This window comes from Oryctolagus cuniculus, chromosome 1 (genome assembly GCF_964237555.1).
Source record: "Oryctolagus cuniculus chromosome 1, mOryCun1.1, whole genome shotgun sequence".
Taxonomy (NCBI): Eukaryota; Metazoa; Chordata; class Mammalia; order Lagomorpha; family Leporidae; genus Oryctolagus; species Oryctolagus cuniculus.
Genome location: NC_091432.1, coordinates 155,617,194 through 155,634,751, shown reverse-complemented (window position 1 = coordinate 155,634,751; position 17,558 = coordinate 155,617,194). Strand labels below are relative to the sequence as shown.

General features: G+C 42.2%; 1 protein-coding gene and 1 long non-coding RNA gene across 3 annotated transcripts in view; one reads left to right on the top strand and one right to left on the bottom strand.

The window, feature by feature from the left end:
• Window positions 1-17,558, top strand: part of RORB (RAR related orphan receptor B) — a 234,269-nt gene that overhangs the window by 147,507 nt on the left and 69,204 nt on the right. For both annotated transcript variants that reach the window (XM_017341876.3, XM_070050739.1), the window contains exon 2: window positions 14,106-14,191. In XM_017341876.3, coding sequence (XP_017197365.2) covers window positions 14,106-14,191 — 86 coding nt within the window. The remainder of the gene's footprint in view (window positions 1-14,105; window positions 14,192-17,558) is intronic.
• The window catches only part of LOC103348268 (uncharacterized), a 70,930-nt gene continuing 65,654 nt past the window's right edge, over window positions 12,283-17,558 (bottom strand). Inside the window, exons 3-4 of the long non-coding RNA XR_007919767.2 lie at window positions 15,688-15,792; window positions 12,283-14,899 (exon numbers count right to left, since the gene is read on the bottom strand). This is a non-coding gene — a long non-coding RNA (uncharacterized lncRNA). The remainder of the gene's footprint in view (window positions 14,900-15,687; window positions 15,793-17,558) is intronic.

Below are 17,558 nucleotides of genomic sequence, written 5' to 3'. Positions count from 1 at the left end.
CTTTTTGGATTACCTTTCTTCATTTTTTTAATTACTCCTCAGGGAATAGGCTCTGCCTGGTGATTCTGAATCAGCTGCAGTACCAGGTCTGTGAGTTCTTCCAGCCCCTTCTCCCTCAGTGATGTTTCTGCATAAACATGAACTTCCTATGAAAGCTTTCAACTAAGTGGAGCCTGCATAAAGGGGTTCAGAAAATTTTAAGAAAGACAAGTTTTGTCCACTGAAGCAAAACTATTTCTGTTTTCTTCTGTTTATAGCCAGAAAAATTAGGTATCAAGTATCATACTATCAACTTTCCTTCACAGACTGTTGAGGTTTGGAGCCAGGCATCCTGAGAGGTCAATTATAGAATGTCTTTCCTTTCTCCCTTCCAGAACATCTCATACTTTACTGCATGTGTGACTCACAGGGACGTTGTTGCAATGCAGATTCTGATTACATAGGTCCAGGGCAAGACCTAAACTTCTACTTTCCTATCAAGCACTCAGGTAAAGCCAGTTTTGCTGACCAGGGTCCACACCTTGAGTGATAAAGTGTCAGGAAAACATTAGAACAGATGAGAGGAAGACCATGGGTGTCCATCATGGCAATGAAATTCTGTCCTGAGTAACCAGCCTCAATGAAATGCAACAGCTTTCCAAATGTGGCATTTCCAGAACTAACATAAATCATTGAAATTAGTTTATTTTCTGGGTTTCACAAATTGCTTGACCATCTTACCTCTACCAAAAGAAGTAATCTTTGTGAATGTTATTTTTAAAATAGAAAAACTATCCTTTTTTAAAAAGATTTCTTTATTTATTTGAAAGTCAGAGTTACACATAGAGAGGAAAGGCAGAGAAAGAAAGAGGGGTCTTCCATTCTCTGGTTCATTCCTCAATTGGCCACAACAGTGGGAGCTGCACCAATCAGAAGCCAGGAGCCAGGAGCTTCCTCCAAGTCTCCCACGTGGGTGCAGGGGCCCAAGGACTTGGGCCGTCTTCCACTGCCTTCCCAGGCCATAGCAGAGAGCCAGATTGGAAGTGGAGTAGCCGGGTCTCCAACCGGTGCCCACATAGAATGCCGGTGCTTCCGGCCATAGCGTTAACCTGCTGCGCCACAGCGCCAGCCCCAACTATCTTTTTTTTTTTTTTCTAATGTTCTCAAGAGAGCTTATTTACTCATTGGATATCAGAGGGTGAACAGCAGCCATAACCCAAGAATAAGTACACAGGAAAGGGGGGGAGCCACTACCAAGCAGGGATAGAATGAGAAGATGAAGGTGCAACTAACAATGGCTAAACCTGCAAAGGAAACCGTGTATGCCGGTGTTAATTAGAGAAATGCAAGATCACCATGGAATGTGCTGACTTCTCTTTCTCCTGCCTTGTCATAGTGATTAGAGTTGTTAGACGGGTTTTGTTCTCTAACATTTGAATTGCCCCAATGCCTTTATGGACAAAAGGAAACACCTAAAAAGCAACCACAAAAGTGGTTTGTCCAGAGTCCTGTGAAGGTTTTATCTTACTGCCTGCTAAATTAAAAATCCTGTCACTTCTCATTGTAGCTACAACTGTTATTACCTGGACATCATAGAACTGAGCTGTCAAATTCAAATGCTGGCCTAGGATGCTTGTTAAAAAGCAAATTCTAGCCGGAGCCGCGGCTCACTAGGCTAATCCTCCGCCTTGCAGCGCTGGCACACCTGGTTCTAGTCCCGGTCGGGGCACCGGATTCTGTCCCGGTTTCCCCTCTTCCAGGCCAGCTCTCTGCTCTGGCCAGGGAGTGCAGTGGAGGATGGCCCAAATACTTGGGAGACCAGGATAAGTTACCTGGCTCCTGCCATCGGATCAACGCGGTGCATTGGCCACAGCGCGCTGGCCGCGGCAGCCATTGGAAGGTGAACCAACGGCAAAGGAAGACCTTTCTCTCTTTCTCTCTCTCACTGTCCACTCTGCCTGTCAAAAAAAAAGGAAATTCTGATTCCACTGGTCTTCAGTGAGTGTTAATAGTCTGCATGTTTTTTTGTTATTGTTGTTGTTGTTTATTGATTTGAAAGGCAAAGAGACAGAGACAGACAGAGATCTCCTATGCACTGGTTCACTCAATCTGGGTCTCCCATGTGGGTGGCAGGGACCCAGTTACTTGAGCCATCACCACTGCCTTCCAAGGTTTGCATGAGCAGGAAGCTGGGATAGGAAGCAGAGCTGGAATTTGAACCTAGACACTCCAATATGGGATGCAAGGCTTCTAAACTGTATCTTAATAACTTTGAGTTTTTATCATGCTCCCAGGTTATGCCAAAACCACTGATCTGCAAACCACATTGTAACAGTCATGTAAGACATTACTCTTAGCCTGAATGATGTCAGATCCCACACATATTATCTCATTATAATTAAAATATTGATGAGGCAAGTTGTGTTTAATGGGGATTGATTCATAAATTGAGTTTAAAACCCCTGTGGCTTGTGGCCGGAACTGTGGCGTAGTGGGTAAAGCTGCTGCCTACAGTGCCAGCATCCCATGTGGGCACTGTTTCGTGCCTCAGCAGCTCCACTTCCAATCCAACTCTCTGCTGTGGCCTGGGAAAGAAGTAGAAGATGGCCGAAGCCCTTGGCTCCTGCACCCCCAAGGGAGACCCGGAAGAAGCTCCTGGCTTCTGGCTTCAGATCGGCCCAGCTCTGGCCATTGCAGCCATTTGGGGAGTTAACCAACGGATAGAAGACCTCTCTCTGTCTCTGCCTCTGCCTCTCTGTAACTCTACCTTTCAAATAAATAAATAAATCTTTAAAACCACTGTGGCTTATAAAAATGATTTACCTTGCTTACAAGGGAAATACTTATTGTCGTTAATTGCTTTTAATGATTATACTAATTGCTGTTATTACTATTTATTGGTCTTATTTTCTGTTGTTTCAGTCCACAGTGAATCAGAGTGGGCAAGCAACTTTTGGAGTAAATGTTCCTGTGTCAAAGATAAATCAACTTCTTTTTGATAATCCTACAAATTATGTTTTGGGGGCATAAAATCATCTTTTTGCCATTATTCCATGGTAACAAGTTTTTAATCTAATGTTCAATAATATGTAGTTTAGGAAATTACAATGATAAAAAAAGTATATGTTTAAGTCATTTAGGAGCCATCTATCATCAGAATGGAAAAGAAAACTCAAATCCTCTGACACCCAAGAGTTAGTGGGAAGAGTTCAAGAAGAGAGGTAGATTCCAGATGTGTATAGATGTGAGTATGATATGAGAAATTAGGGTGCACTGAATTTCACGCTCTCTACTGGATGTTTAGAATGGAAACTGGCATTAACATGTGCTCTTTACTGATGACATCTATCTGGGCACAAGCCTAATCCAATTTTTTTAGAATCAGCAGGTAGAGTGCTACAGAGGCCAAGGCTCAGAATTTTTCCTTTCTCCACAAGGATCTGTTTTCCACACTACCATCCCACCTCAGCCTTCAGGATGTTGTCTGGTGAATCATTTAGAGTGGACTTGGGTACCAGGAATACCTGCTTCCTCCCAGGCCTTTGGGTTTGTTGTTATGTGACACCATAAAATTTTATACCTAATGGAGGTAGATGCTTATCAGTCACCCGGTGAGATAAGGGATGAATACAAACTAAGATTTTTAACTTGAATTTGTCACAGATGATATATAAGATACAATTTGGGGGAACAGCGCTGTGGTGTAGTAAGCTAAGCCTCCACCTGTGGCACCAGCATCCTACATGAACATGGATTCGTGTCTTGGCTGCTCCTCTTCTAATCCAGCTCTCTGCTATAGCCTGGGGAACAGTGGAGGATGGTCCAAGTGCTTGGGCCCATGCACCCCCATGGGAGACCTGGAGGAAGCTCCTGGCTCCTGGCTTCAGATCGGCCCAGCTTCAGCCATTGGGGCCATCTGGGGAGTGAACCAGTGGATGGAAGACCTTTCTGCCTCTCCCTCTCTCTGTCTGTAACTCTACCTCTCAAATAAAAATAAATAAATCTTAAAAGAAACAAAAGATAAAATTTGGATACATTGAAATACAACTTGAGCTATTGAGAACATCTGCAAAAGAATTCCTAACCAAAATAGTCATCTTTATTGGGAATTTCTACATGTATAAATTGTGTTTCACTCCGTTATTAAGAGATTTAACTGCCCTGTCCAGTTTTAGCATAACTGCAAGTTATAGGAAACAGAGTTAACAGGCAAACTCAGGATCCAGGAAGGTAGCCTGTGCTTGTCCAGGAACACAGTGTTCCATGTCTGAGAATCGCAGCCTGGGAAGATGCTTCTCATTTCCCAGATGGAAAAAAAATCAAAGATGCTGCAATATAGCCTCAAACCAAAAGTCAGGAAATAGGGTTAGGCTACCACTTGAATGTCAATATGCCATATAGGAGCACATGTTCAAATCCCAGCTGCTCTGCTTCTGACCCAGTTCCCTGCTAATGTCTGGGAAAGCAGCAGATGATGGCCTGAGTCATTGTCCCCCTGCCACGCACTTGGGAGACCTGGATGGAGTTCCTGGCTCTTGGACTCATTCTCACCAGCCCTAGCTGTGGAGGCCATTTGGGAAGTTAACTGGCAGATGCTGTCTCTGTGTGCGTGCGTGTGTGTGTGTTTGGGGGGGCTGGAGGGGGAGGGACACTCTGCCTTTCAAATAAATAAATACATAAATCTTTATTTAAAAAAAATTAGGGAAATGGAGAGAATTACTCGTTCATACTTTCAGATCTGGCCTATCTGGGTATTTCCTCCTCTGCAGATGGTTTACATAGTAGAGCCAAGTCTCAGTAACTTGATTCATTTAATTCCAAATGGGAGCCTTATCATATCATATCAGAATCACCTGGTAATCTTGTCCAAAATATATACACCCCAGCAGTCTCAAGATTCGTATTTCTTCTTGCAACACCACATACAAAAACAGTATTGCTTAAAGTCTCTTTCATAAAAGAGAGAATGTCAACTCATTGGTTGCATTGAAAGAAAACATGGTTAGGACCATAGCTTTAGGGAGTTTTAAAATTCTGCTTTAGGCACCATAGAAAACAAACAAACAAAAAAGCAATGCCTCTGTCCTCAATGGACTTAAAATGGCCAAAATATAGAAATGGCCAGGTTAAATTTTCAGAGTTGGAATGGTGGAAATCGAGAGCCACAAGAGTGTACATGGTAAGATGTTTCCTTCCAACAGAGAACACCTGAAAGATCCATTCCCACCAGCACGCCTGACAGATGCTTTTAAGAATGATGCATTTTCTGCTGGTGAGGGTATGGAGACAAGGAAACTCTCACACACTGTTACTGGGGATGTAGATTAGTACAGCAATTATGGAAAACAGTATGGAAATTCCTCAAAAAAGCTAAAAATAGAACTACCATATGTTCCAGCATTCCCCCTTATTGGGTATATATCCAAAGGGATTGAAATCAGTATGTTGAACAGACATCTGTACTCACACATTTATTGCAGCACTATTCACAGTAACCAAGACGTGGAATCAACCTAGGCATTCATCAATGGATGAATGGGTAAAGAAAATGTGGCATATGTACACAATGGAATGTTATTCAGCCATTTAAAAATATAAAATTCTGTCATTTGTACCAGCATAGATGAAACTAGATTACATTATGTTAAGTGAAATAAAGACAAATATCGAATGTTCTCCCTTGTATGTGGCAGTTAAAGTTGATCTCAAAGAAGTAGAGAATAGAACATTGGTTACCAGAGCCTGGGAAGGGTGTGAGAAAGTGGGGATGGATAAAGAACTGTTAATGGCTGTAAGGGTGCAGCTTCAGAGCAGGAATAACTTCTAATGTTCTAGAGAACAGTGGTACAACTATAGTGGAAACAATTGAATATTTAAAATAGCTAACAGAATTTTGAATGTTCTCAAAGTACAGGAATGATAAATGTCTGAAGTGATATATCTGCCAATAATTCTGATCTGATCATTGTACACTATACATGTATTGAAACACTACACTAAAAAAAAAGGAACACTATACTGTACCATGTAAGTATGTGTAATCAGTATGTGTGTACTTAATATATATATTTTAAAATTGAAAAAGTGATGCATTTTCTTTTTTAGTTTTTTAAATTTATTTATATAAATGGAGCAGAGGTCAGGCATTTCATATATATGAATACTTCCTACCATTCCTCCCTCACTCTGCCTCTTCCTCCTCCTCCCTTTCTTATTTTTCTTTTAAGTTTTTGCAATGACATTATTTCCATTTACTTTATAAACACAAGCTTAATCCCCCACTAAATGAAGAACTCAACAAGTAGTAAGTAGAGACTACTGTTCCTCAGGAGTATAGACAAAGGCTATAATCAATAATCACATCTCAAAATGTCAACTTTGCTCATATACACTATTTTTTTGTACTTTATACATTAGTTCCAACAAATCAAATAAAACATGATATTTGTTTTTTAGGGACTAGCATATTTCACTAAACATAATGGTCTCTAGTTGTATCCATTTTGTTGAGAAAGACAGGATTCCTTTTTTTTTAATAGCTGACTAGTATTCCATGGTGTATGTGTTCTATATTTTCTTTATCCAGTCATCATTTGATGGACATCTGGGTTGATTCCATAGCTTAACCATTGTGAATTGAGCTGCTATAAACATGGGAGTACAGTTCATATGCTGATTTCATTTCTCTTGGGTAAATTTCCAGGAGTGGAATGGCTGGGTCATATGGTAGATCTACAGATTTCTGAGGAATCTCCATGCTGTCTTCCATAATTGTTGTATGAGTTTACATTCCCATCAAAAAAATATTAGGGCATCTTTCCCACATCCTCACCAACATTTGTTATTTTTTGATTTTTGGATGTCAGCCATTTTTTTTAAAGATTTTATTTATTTATTTGACAAGTAGAGTTGCAGACAGTGAGAGAGAGAGAGAGAGAGAGAGAGAGAGAGAAAGGTGTTCCTTCCATTGGTTCACTCCCCAAATGGTCGCAACAGCCAAAGCTGCGCCAATCTAAAGCCAGGAGCCAGGTGCTTCTTCCTGGTCTCCCATGCGGGTGCAGGGGCCCAGGGACTTGGCCCATCTTCTACTGCTTTCCCAGGCCACAGCAGAGATCTGGACTGGAAGAGGAGCAACCAGGACTAGAACCAGTGCCCATATGGGATGCCAGCGCCGCAGGCGGAGGATTAACCTAGTGTGCCACGGCGCACACCCCAGTTGACAGTCATTCTAACTGGAGTAGAGTGAAGCCTCATTGTGGTTTATATTTGCATTTCCCTGATGACTGCTAATCCTGAGCATCTTTTCATGTGTCTGTTAGCCATTTGCATTTCATCCTTTGAAAAATGCCTGTTCATACTCTTGGCCCATTTCTTAACTAGATTGTTTTGTTTCTGTTGAGTTTCTTGAGCCCCTTATATATTCCAGATATTAATCCTTTATCAGATGTATGCATTTTCAAGTTAATTCATTATTGTGGGCATTCTGAGGGGGGCAGAAGTAAAAGCATGCAAATTTTATTTAGCAAGAAGAATTGAAATTTGGGGGCTTTAATCCAAGTTGTAGAAAGAATCTAAGCAATTAAGGGGCCTTTAGAGGATTCTGGGAGTACAGAATGGGCATCTTTGAAGAGAAAGAGGAAGATAAATTTTCAGTACTCTGTAACTGTTGAATAAGACCTTCCTACCAAATCATGAGATCTTACATTAATTGTACTTCATAAATTGCTCTACCATAAGGTAAATCATCAAATTATTCATGTCAGTCTTTTACTTCAATCTTGGACATTGTGAAAATATTGTTTCAAAAAAATCCTATATATCATTACTTTTATAATATAATTATTTTTATAATTGGTAAATAAAATTTTAGCTATAATCTCCCCCAAAATTACCAATAACAAATACTAGTGAGTGGAAGATATAAAAAGTTGAAGGTATGAAAAACACAAATATCGAGCTATAATTGAAGACATTTCGGGTCCTATAAGTTTGTCTCTCAAGGAATGCTGCTGTTGAAGAAAACCATGTGTCACATAAAAGTACAAAAGTTGAACCCTCTCCTCAGTTTCCTTCTATTACCTGCGTTGTCACAGCTGGTGAGGTCCAAGCCATAAAATCCTCCCAGGATGTTCAATTTGAAGCCATGATAAATAGCATGTCACAGGATCTGTATTCACTGTGAGGCAATTGCACAGGAGGCTGTGCCTGGCATAATGGCAAGAGAGTTAGAAGTGGCAAACGCTGGAACAATGACGTGATCTGTTGTCCTGATCAGTGTCTGAAGTACTCTGTCTTGGAGATGTGCTTTGTAAAAAACATTGTATGAACTGTACAATTGTAGCTCAGAAGCATTTTAAGTGGGAGAAAAGGAAAAAATTAGTAGTTCACATTATTTTAATGTATCTCCAACTGTAATAAACCTCAGACTCATTCTGAGTCTGTAATGACTCATTCTGTTGCAATAAGTAAAAATGCTCAAAGGGTTTCTGAACTGAATACCCCACCCCAAGTGGAGCAACACACACACACATGTATATACCCATTTAAGTTCCTTCTTTCTCTTTTAAAAAAATGCTGTTAGAATGTTTATAGGTCTTCAGGATGACGTGTTGAGCCAAGATTATAAATATGCATAAATATGCAGATGTTGTAGTGAATGTTCCATGTCTCATTTGTATTTCTGAAGTTGTATAAGATAACCTTTGTGGCTTTCAAAAACATCTTCTCACACCCCAGTGTGGGGAGCAATCCGGACTAGACTAAGTTACTCGAATTAGGACTTATTCTATGCATCTGCTCTCCCACAATATGGCGCTGGGAGAGAAGTAAACAGCTTCCGCACAGCTGCCTCCAGTTCAACCAATTAACTGTAGGACTTGCTCCTGATTGGAGAGCAGCGTACTCGGCGTGTGGGCAGCCGAGTTGGGATTGGCAGAGAAGGACTATAAAGGAGGAGAGAAACGGCATGCACGAGGAACATCTATGGGGAACATCTAAGGGAACCCGTGCAGCCCCCAGAGAGCCGGCCGGCGGTGTGCCGCTCCCCTGCGGAAGTGGGGAATGCGGCCAGGGGGAACTGCCCTTCCACGGAGGTGGAAGGGATAGTAGCCAACCCGGGAAGAACCAGCAGCAAACCCGGGGAGGGCCGAGCAGATGAAAGAACAGCGCAGGGTCCTGTGTTGCTCCTCCACGAAGAGGGGGAGCGACATAATGGTGCCGTGACTCGGATATGAAGCCTAGGCAGGGTTTAGTGTCGTTCCCCCATGAAGACGGGGAGCGACATAATGGTGCCGTGACTCGGATATGAAGCCTAGGCAGGGTTTAGTGTCGTTCCCCCATGAAGACGGGGAGCGACATAATGGTGCCGTGACTCGGATAGGAAACCTAGGACGGATAGGAAACCTAGGAGGGAAGAAATGACTCGGATAGGAAACCTAGGACGGATAGCAAACTTAGGAGGGAAGAAACGGGAAGAAACGGGAAGAATTGGGAAAATATCGGAGAGAGAGACTAGCAAACAGCCTAGGGAAAAGCCGGACGAAAAAGGAGCCGGAAGAAGCTATTGAAAGCCTAGGCATAGACTCGGATACGGACTACGGGGGGAAGCTGGGAGAAATCTCTAAGGTCGAAAGCGAAAGTGAAAGCTAGAGCAAACAGACTCGGACGCGGACTGTGGGGAGAGGCCAGGAGAAATGAGGGAGGAATATCGTTGGAGGAAAGCTTGGGGAAACATACCGGGTAGAGAAAAATGTTAGGGAAATTGAAGCCGCGGGGGGCAGGCCGAGGCGGAAACGAAAGCCACTTTGGGGTTCTCAAGTTAGCCCGGGAATAGGGGGCGAAAAGTTGAAACCAGAAGCTGAGACGTAAGCCAGATTGGGATCCGTCTGATTAGCCCGGGGAGCAAAGGACGGGAAGCCAAATCGTGGGGCGGAGACGTACGCTGGGTTGAATTCGCCAGGCTAGCCCGGGGAACTTAGATTGAATCCTAGTGGCGGAGACGCAAGCTACACTGTGTTACTCGCGGAAGCCGCCGCGTGCAGAGAGAGCACGGGGCGTGAATAGATAGGGAACGCTGGCGTAGGCCGTGGTTCAGACGCGAAAGGGTTAAGCGTGGAGACCGCGGAGCGCGCAAAGCCGAGCCGCGCAAAGCCGGGAAGCTGCGCAGATGAGAGAGGCGCGCGGGCTGAAGCGGCGCAGAGCCGGGAACCCGCCGGCGGGGCGAGGTGCCGGAAAGCTGCGGGGATAAGAGAAACAGAAGTTTAGAAGTAAAAGAGAAATAGGAATGCTGGAAGATAGAAGTGAAATGGGAGAGGTAGGAATGCCCGGAGATAGAGAAATAGAGAAAAATAAGGCCTCCCCTCAACATGCCAATTAGAAGGCTTGGATTCGGTCTGCCCGATTAGTGAGGCGATGAGCACCTGGGCGGCTAGCCGCAGGTCACCGAAGACAGGCACGAATTAACATCAGTAAGGCCTCCCCACAATAAGGCAATGAGAAGGCTTGGATTCGGTTTGCCTGATAGGTTTTGTAAACACCTGCAGGCAGTTCTAGCAGAGTAGAGCATGCGCTGCAGGGCACCGAACACAGGCACGCATCAGCGCCTAAAAACCTCCTCACAATGGCGAAGAGAGGACCCGGATTCGGTTTTCCTGATTGATAGGACTTGTAAGAGCCTGTGGCAACGCTAGCAAGTAGAGCAGAGTGTGTGCCGTGGGACACCGAAGACAGGCGCGTATCAACGCCAAAAAATAAAAAGAAAGGGGGATCTGTGGGGAGCAATCCGGACTAGACTAAGTTACTCGAATTAGGACTTATTCTATGCATCTGCTCTCCCACAATATGGCGCTGGGAGAGAAGTAAACAGCTTCCGCACAGCTGCCTCCAGTTCAACCAATTAACTGTAGGACTTGCTCCTGATTGGAGAGCAGCGTACTCGGCGTGTGGGCAGCCGAGTTGGGATTGGCAGAGAAGGACTATAAAGGAGGAGAGAAACGGCATGCACGAGGAACATCTATGGGGAACATCTAAGGGAACCCGTGCAGCCCCCAGAGAGCCGGCCGGCGGTGTGCCGCTCCCCTGCGGAAGTGGGGAATGCGGCCAGGGGGAACTGCCCTTCCACGGAGGTGGAAGGGATAGTAGCCAACCCGGGAAGAACCAGCAGCAAACCCGGGGAGGGCCGAGCAGATGAAAGAACAGCGCAGGGTCCTGTGTTGCTCCTCCACGAAGAGGGGGAGCGACATAATGGTGCCGTGACTCGGATATGAAGCCTAGGCAGGGTTTAGTGTCGTTCCCCCATGAAGACGGGGAGCGACACCCAGGGGGCAAATTACCTCTATTTTCATTTTCTTTAAAGTTAGATCATTTTATAATTAAGAACTTATTGAAGCAGACTCTCCCAACGTGTAAGCTACTCCCTGGGGAGAAATTTATGCAGAGAGCCTCTGACTTAACATCATATATGCTACAAACTATACAATGAATACGTGACATTCTTAGTCAATTTGTAATCATTATAAACAAGCCACTGTTTGAAAGGTTATCACTAAAAAAAAAGTACAAATAATTTATAGTGTCATTCATTAGGTTATGTTTAAAAGACAAGGTCTTTAATAAAGGAATAATAATGTGGCTTGTATCTTATTTGTTTCAAATATCAGTTGATGATGATGATGAAATGATGATGTTGAAAACTGACATTTTGTGGCTCTACACTATTTACAAGGTACTTCTGGATAACATTTCCATTTAATCCTCACAAATCTATGAAGTTACCATATTTATAAGTCAGAAAGCATAAGGTCAGAGATTTTTTAACTTGGTCACTTCCCATGTTATTAACAGATTAAGGACTGGAATTCAGGAGAACAGAGAATGACATAAAATCTCATATTTTTCCCCATCAAAAAATCTTGAATAGTAGTTCAATAATCTGAAAGCTAAAAGAAACAGAAGCAAATAAAAACATGTAGTCTACTAAGTACTTTAATTAACTTTGTCTCTTTTGATGTCTATAACTGACTTGATTGGCACATATAGGAACTTAAAATTAGTATTCTGAATGTGCAGTTGTGGGGGAGGTCAGAGAATGAGCTACATAGTATCAGAAAATTTGCCTCATTTCTGGTTATCCCTTCTCAAGTCAACTCAAAAGCTTTATTAACAAACTGAATCCTCATTTTGCTTATAGGAAAAGTGGAAATTTTTGCTTACAAAGATAACTTGAAGTTCCTATGAAACATTTAATTTTGAAAAATTCAGTCTACTACCCTGAAGTGAAGTGTTTCATTTTCATAAAATATAAAGCAATAAGAAATAGAGGGTAATATACTTTGTATATTCAAGAATTAGAAAAGCTACAAAATCATGCAAGTGGCAAACTGATATACAATGCATTTTGAAGTATATTTTGCATAATTATCGTAAGTTGGGAAAGGAAATAGAAGATCTTCTTAGTGTGCATCATTTTAACAACTCTTAGAATGCTATCAAAGACATAGAATTATTACATTCTTCTGTGTGATCCAGCAGTTCCACTACTGGATATATATCCAAAGGATATATATCTTCATTCCCAAGTTTACTACAGTATTATTCACAATAGCTAAAAAAGGAAGCCACATAAGTGTCCATCAATTGCTAAATGGGTAGAGAAAAAAAATTTCCACATCTCTACATTTTCTTTCATCATGTAATCTCACTTTTGCCATTGAATCACGTTTCTATCTTTTCTCCATTTGTTTTCCAACAAGTAATTCAGGTTTTCAGTTTCCAATACCCTAATTAGGAGATAACCTTTGGTTAGCTACTAGACAAGCTTACCTTTCTAAAGTACCTGAACCACCACTTTCATAGGTTCTGTACCCTGTTCACTACATCAACTCCTTATGTCCTGTGGGATCAGGTAAAAAGTCCTCTGCCTGACCCAAGAGCTCCAGAATCTAACATCCAACCACAGGACCCAAGTTTCCATCTAGCCCAGCTGCTATCTTAGTGATTTCAACCCACAACCATCCTAGACCGCCAATCCTTTCTTCATCTAATGCTTCTCCTTTCAGCCTAACCAAATCCTACATGATCTTCAAAATCAACAAATATGTCTTTATCCCCAATGAAACGATTTCACTTCCTATTGAATTCCCAATCAATGACCACATACTTGATTAATTTTTCTTTAATTTCTCTATGTTAATTACACTAGTAGCCACTATTAGCATAATCTTGTCCTGTGTGAACAGTTTTCTTCACCTTAGTGAACACATACAGCATGATCAGTATTGAACTGCTTGATTATTGGCATTTTCACAAGTAAACATCTAGCCATGTAATATATTAAGTAACCATATACTCTGCCCAACTCCTACCTGCTCCTCCCTGACCCAGTTTTGCTTTATTTACTTATTTAAAATATTACTGAGGTAAGACCATGTGAAAGCTGTGTGTGCAAATTTTCAAGTGCAAGTAAGAAAATAGTAAAGCCAATAGTTCAAGGAATCTTTGAGTCAAACAATTTAAGATCAAGCGTGGGGCTGGCACTGTGGCCTAGGAGGCTAAGCTTACACCTAAGGTGCCAGCATCCCATATGGGTGCCGGTTTTTGTCTCAGTTGCACCTCTTCTGATCCGGCTCTCTGCTATGGCCTGGGAAAGCAGTAAAAGATGCCCCACGTGCTTGGACCCCTGCACCCACAGGGAGACCTGGAAGAAGCTCCTGGATCATCCCAGCTGCAGCTAATGTGGCCACTTAGGGAATGAACCAGCAAATGGAAGACCTTTCTCTTTGTGCATGTCTCTGTAACTCTACTTCTCAAATAAATAAATAAAAATCTTTTTTAAAAAAAATCAAGTGTAAGAAAGAGAAAACTGTAAAGGCAAGAATTTTGAAAACCTCTAGTCTTTGGTTATACTAGTTTAGTTTGAGAAAAAGCAATGTAGCAATGGTAGATGGGTGTCCTTTGACATAGAAGCTTAGGAGGGCCATTGACATAGTAATGGGTGACAGCCATGCGACCACACCCTCCTTGGTGTCTTCAAACTCAAATCTCACAGCAGGGATGGTGGGAAGGGAGACAGGAAGCAGGAAAGGAAGACAAGCACTCTGTAAGCTCAAATGTCTGCTTTCCCCTTTCAGCACAAATTGAAGTGATACCATGCAAAATTTGTGGCGATAAGTCCTCCGGGATCCACTACGGAGTCATCACGTGTGAAGGCTGCAAGGTACGGGACTTTAACCCCACGCGGTTCCATGTTTGTCTCAGGCACGGCACCTGTGTACCCCACAGCACACGTCCTGAAGCCTTCTTGAAGGAAGGCCTGCCAGCTGCCAACACTGGCATTTTTCTCTCTTGGGTGGGTGGGAGGCTCTTCTGTTTGTTATGGTCTAACTGGTCAGGAGCTCCTTAAAAGTAGAGTCTTACTTAGGAGCTTCGATTTTTCACATTTACAGAGATGTACATCCAGACTTAGGCAACGCTTTTGCCGCATTGTCCTCCAGTGTTGTCTGTAAGACACTTAACCGAAGGTTAAAATAATGATTGTAAACTAAGGGGCATACATATACCTGCTTGAGAAAGAGGAACCCAGGATAACAGTTGCAGTGTGCATATGCCTACCTTTTAGTCTCCCATTCCAGAGCAAGAAGCAAAAACTGGAATCTTGGGAAGGTAGAAGTAGACCAGATGATTCCCAAATCCATTAAAAATCATCTGCCTCAATCTCTTCGTTAGTCCCTGAGGTCCTGAAGAATAAAGCAAGATTACATCATCTCCCCTACCTCACTGATCCAGGCAGCGGAGAGCTGACCAAAACTGTGGGTTTCTTCACTCCCAGTCCAGTGTCTCCCTCCCAGAAAGATCTCACCAATCCTTCCAATAAAAACTCCAAATCCTGTGAGCAAGTTCCTTCCCGAATAGCAGGCAACATATTCTGAAATAAGAGAAATTTGAAATCTTAAAAAGACATTTCTATACTAACTTTAAAGACAACAAGTAAAATGCAATTGCAATCTTACAGGGAACAGGTGATACGACATCTAATTTATTGGCAAGAATAAATCTATTTTGGATCCAAAATAAGTGAATCATTAGCTTAAGTTCAGTGAACTAAAAGAGGTGTAGTGCATCCTGGATTCTAAGATCCAATGTTAATCTTAAGAGGTCTGTAAACATAAAAGGGAAAAAAAAATTGTGTAACTGCCAAATAGTGGTGCTGGGTGAGAAACTGAGTCTTTATAGCAGTCTCAAAAAGGTATGATTCCTCAAATTGAAATCAAATGGAGCCAGCGCCACGGCTCACTAGGCTAATCCTCCGCCTGCGGTGCCAGCACACCGGGTTCTAGTCCCGGTCGGGGCGCCGGATTCTGTCCCGGTTGCCCCTCTTCCAGGCCAGCTCTCTGCTGTGGCCAGGGAGTGCAGTGGAGAATGGCCCAAGTCCTTGGGCCCTGCACCCCATGGGAGACCAGGATAAGTACCTGGCTCCTGCCATCGGATCGGCGCAGTGCGCTGGTTGCAGCGCGCTGGCCGCTGCGGCCATTGGAGGGTGAACCAACGGCAAAGGAAGACCTTTCTCTCTTTCTCTCTCTCACTGTCCACTCTGCCTGTCAAAAAAATAAAAATAAAAATAAAAGAAATCAAATGGAAGAAAACAAAAAGGAATTAATGAGAATAAAAAGGGAGAGGGAAGAAGGAGAAGGAGAACAATATCAATGTACCCACCTGTCAATATCCTGATCTGAATTATCATCACCTCTACCTGCGTTCCAAATGATTAGAGATAATCCATGAATGAACACCTAGAGATATCCCTTGTACTCTGTCTCTCTGCAAACATATGATTAAGAATTGTTTTAAATGTTTTATTTATTTTCATTTATTATTATTTATTTCTTTATTTGAAAGGAAGAGTGACAGAAGGGGGGAAAAACAGAGACAGAGGGAGGGAGAGATATTCCATCTGCTGATTTATTCCACAAGTGCCCACAACAGCTGAGGCTTGGCTGGGCCAAAGCCAGGTGCCTGAGACTCTATCCAGATCTCCCATGTGCGTGGCAAAAACCCAAATACTGGAGCCATCAGCTGCTGCTTTTCCGGGACCTAGTAACAGGAAGCTGGGTGATAAGCAGAGCAGGTGGACTCAAACCAGTCATTCTAATTTGGGACATAGGTTTCCCAAGCAGAAACTTAACTGCTGCAGAAGAGTACCTGACCCAAGGATTGCATGTTATCCATCTTGGTGAATTGTTTTTAAATTCATCAAGAAGAAACAATAAAGAAAAAGTATAAGTGGGCAATGTTTTACCTTTCTTGAAGAAAGTATTGCTTTCTTGGGGCAGGTAGACAGTTTTCTTCATAAATACTCATAATTTTTTTAATCAAAACATTTCCATTGACAGCATTTCTAAATGATTTGTTGGCTCATTATGCAGTTTAAGAGCTCTACTCTAGTTTACTTCATATCCATTGAAAAATTTTTTTTAAATTGTCAAAGTAGGGATATTTGGTATTTTGTGGTATAAGCACTATTTGGAAAACATCTGATTTCAAAATGCAAGGATATGTTCAAGTCTAGGAGCAAAGCATTTAAACAATAAATTTTTAAAATTTAATGACTGTACAAATATAATTCAGCAATTCAATTGTGAGGAACTAATATTTAAGTTCCTATCATCTTTTTTATTTAAAGAAAAAATTACAAAAAAATTATGCTATTGAATTTATACTGTTGAAGCACACTCTGAAGTCTTAGTCAAGATGACTTTGTAAACCATGCTGTTTTATTTATTTCATGGAAAAGCCTACATTTGTAAATATGAGGATGCTACATTTTTCTTAAAGTAGAAAACTTAAGAAGCTCTATTCACAGTGAACATGTCAATGTCAGCACATTCAGTTATCAACCTCTGATTTTTCAGTGTACTGTTTTCAAGTCAACCCATTTTATTTTTTAATTAATTAATTTTTTAAGGAATACAAATTTGTAAGTACAACTTTAGGAATATAGTTATTCTTTCAACCATACTCACCCTCCCCACCTGCTTCTCCTCCCTCTCTCCTTCCCAGTTCCATTCTCCATTAAGATTCATTTTCAATTAACTTTATACACAGAAGACCAACTCTATGCTACATAAAGATTTCAACAATTTGCACACACACGCATACACACAAAAAATTGCTTGAGCCTAGTCTTATAGTTAACTCTCGTAATACAACTCTTTGAGGATAGAGATCTTGCATGGGAAGTTAATGCACAGTGACTCCTGTTGTTAATTTTTTTTAAAGATTTATTTATTTTTATTTGAAAGTCAGAGTTACACAGAGAGGAGAGGCAGAGAGAGAGAGAGAGAGAGGTCTTCCATCCGATGGTTCACTCCCCAATTGGCCGCAGTGGCTGGAGCTTCTGCCGGGTCTCCCATGCGAGTGCAGGGGCCCAAGGACTTGGGCCATCTTCTACTGCTATCCCAGACCATAGCAGAGAGCTGTATTGGAAGAGGAGCAGCCGGGACTAGAACCAGTGCTCATATGGGATGCCGGCGCTTCAGGCCAGGGTGTTAACCTGCTGCATCACCACGCCGGCCCCTCCTGTTGTT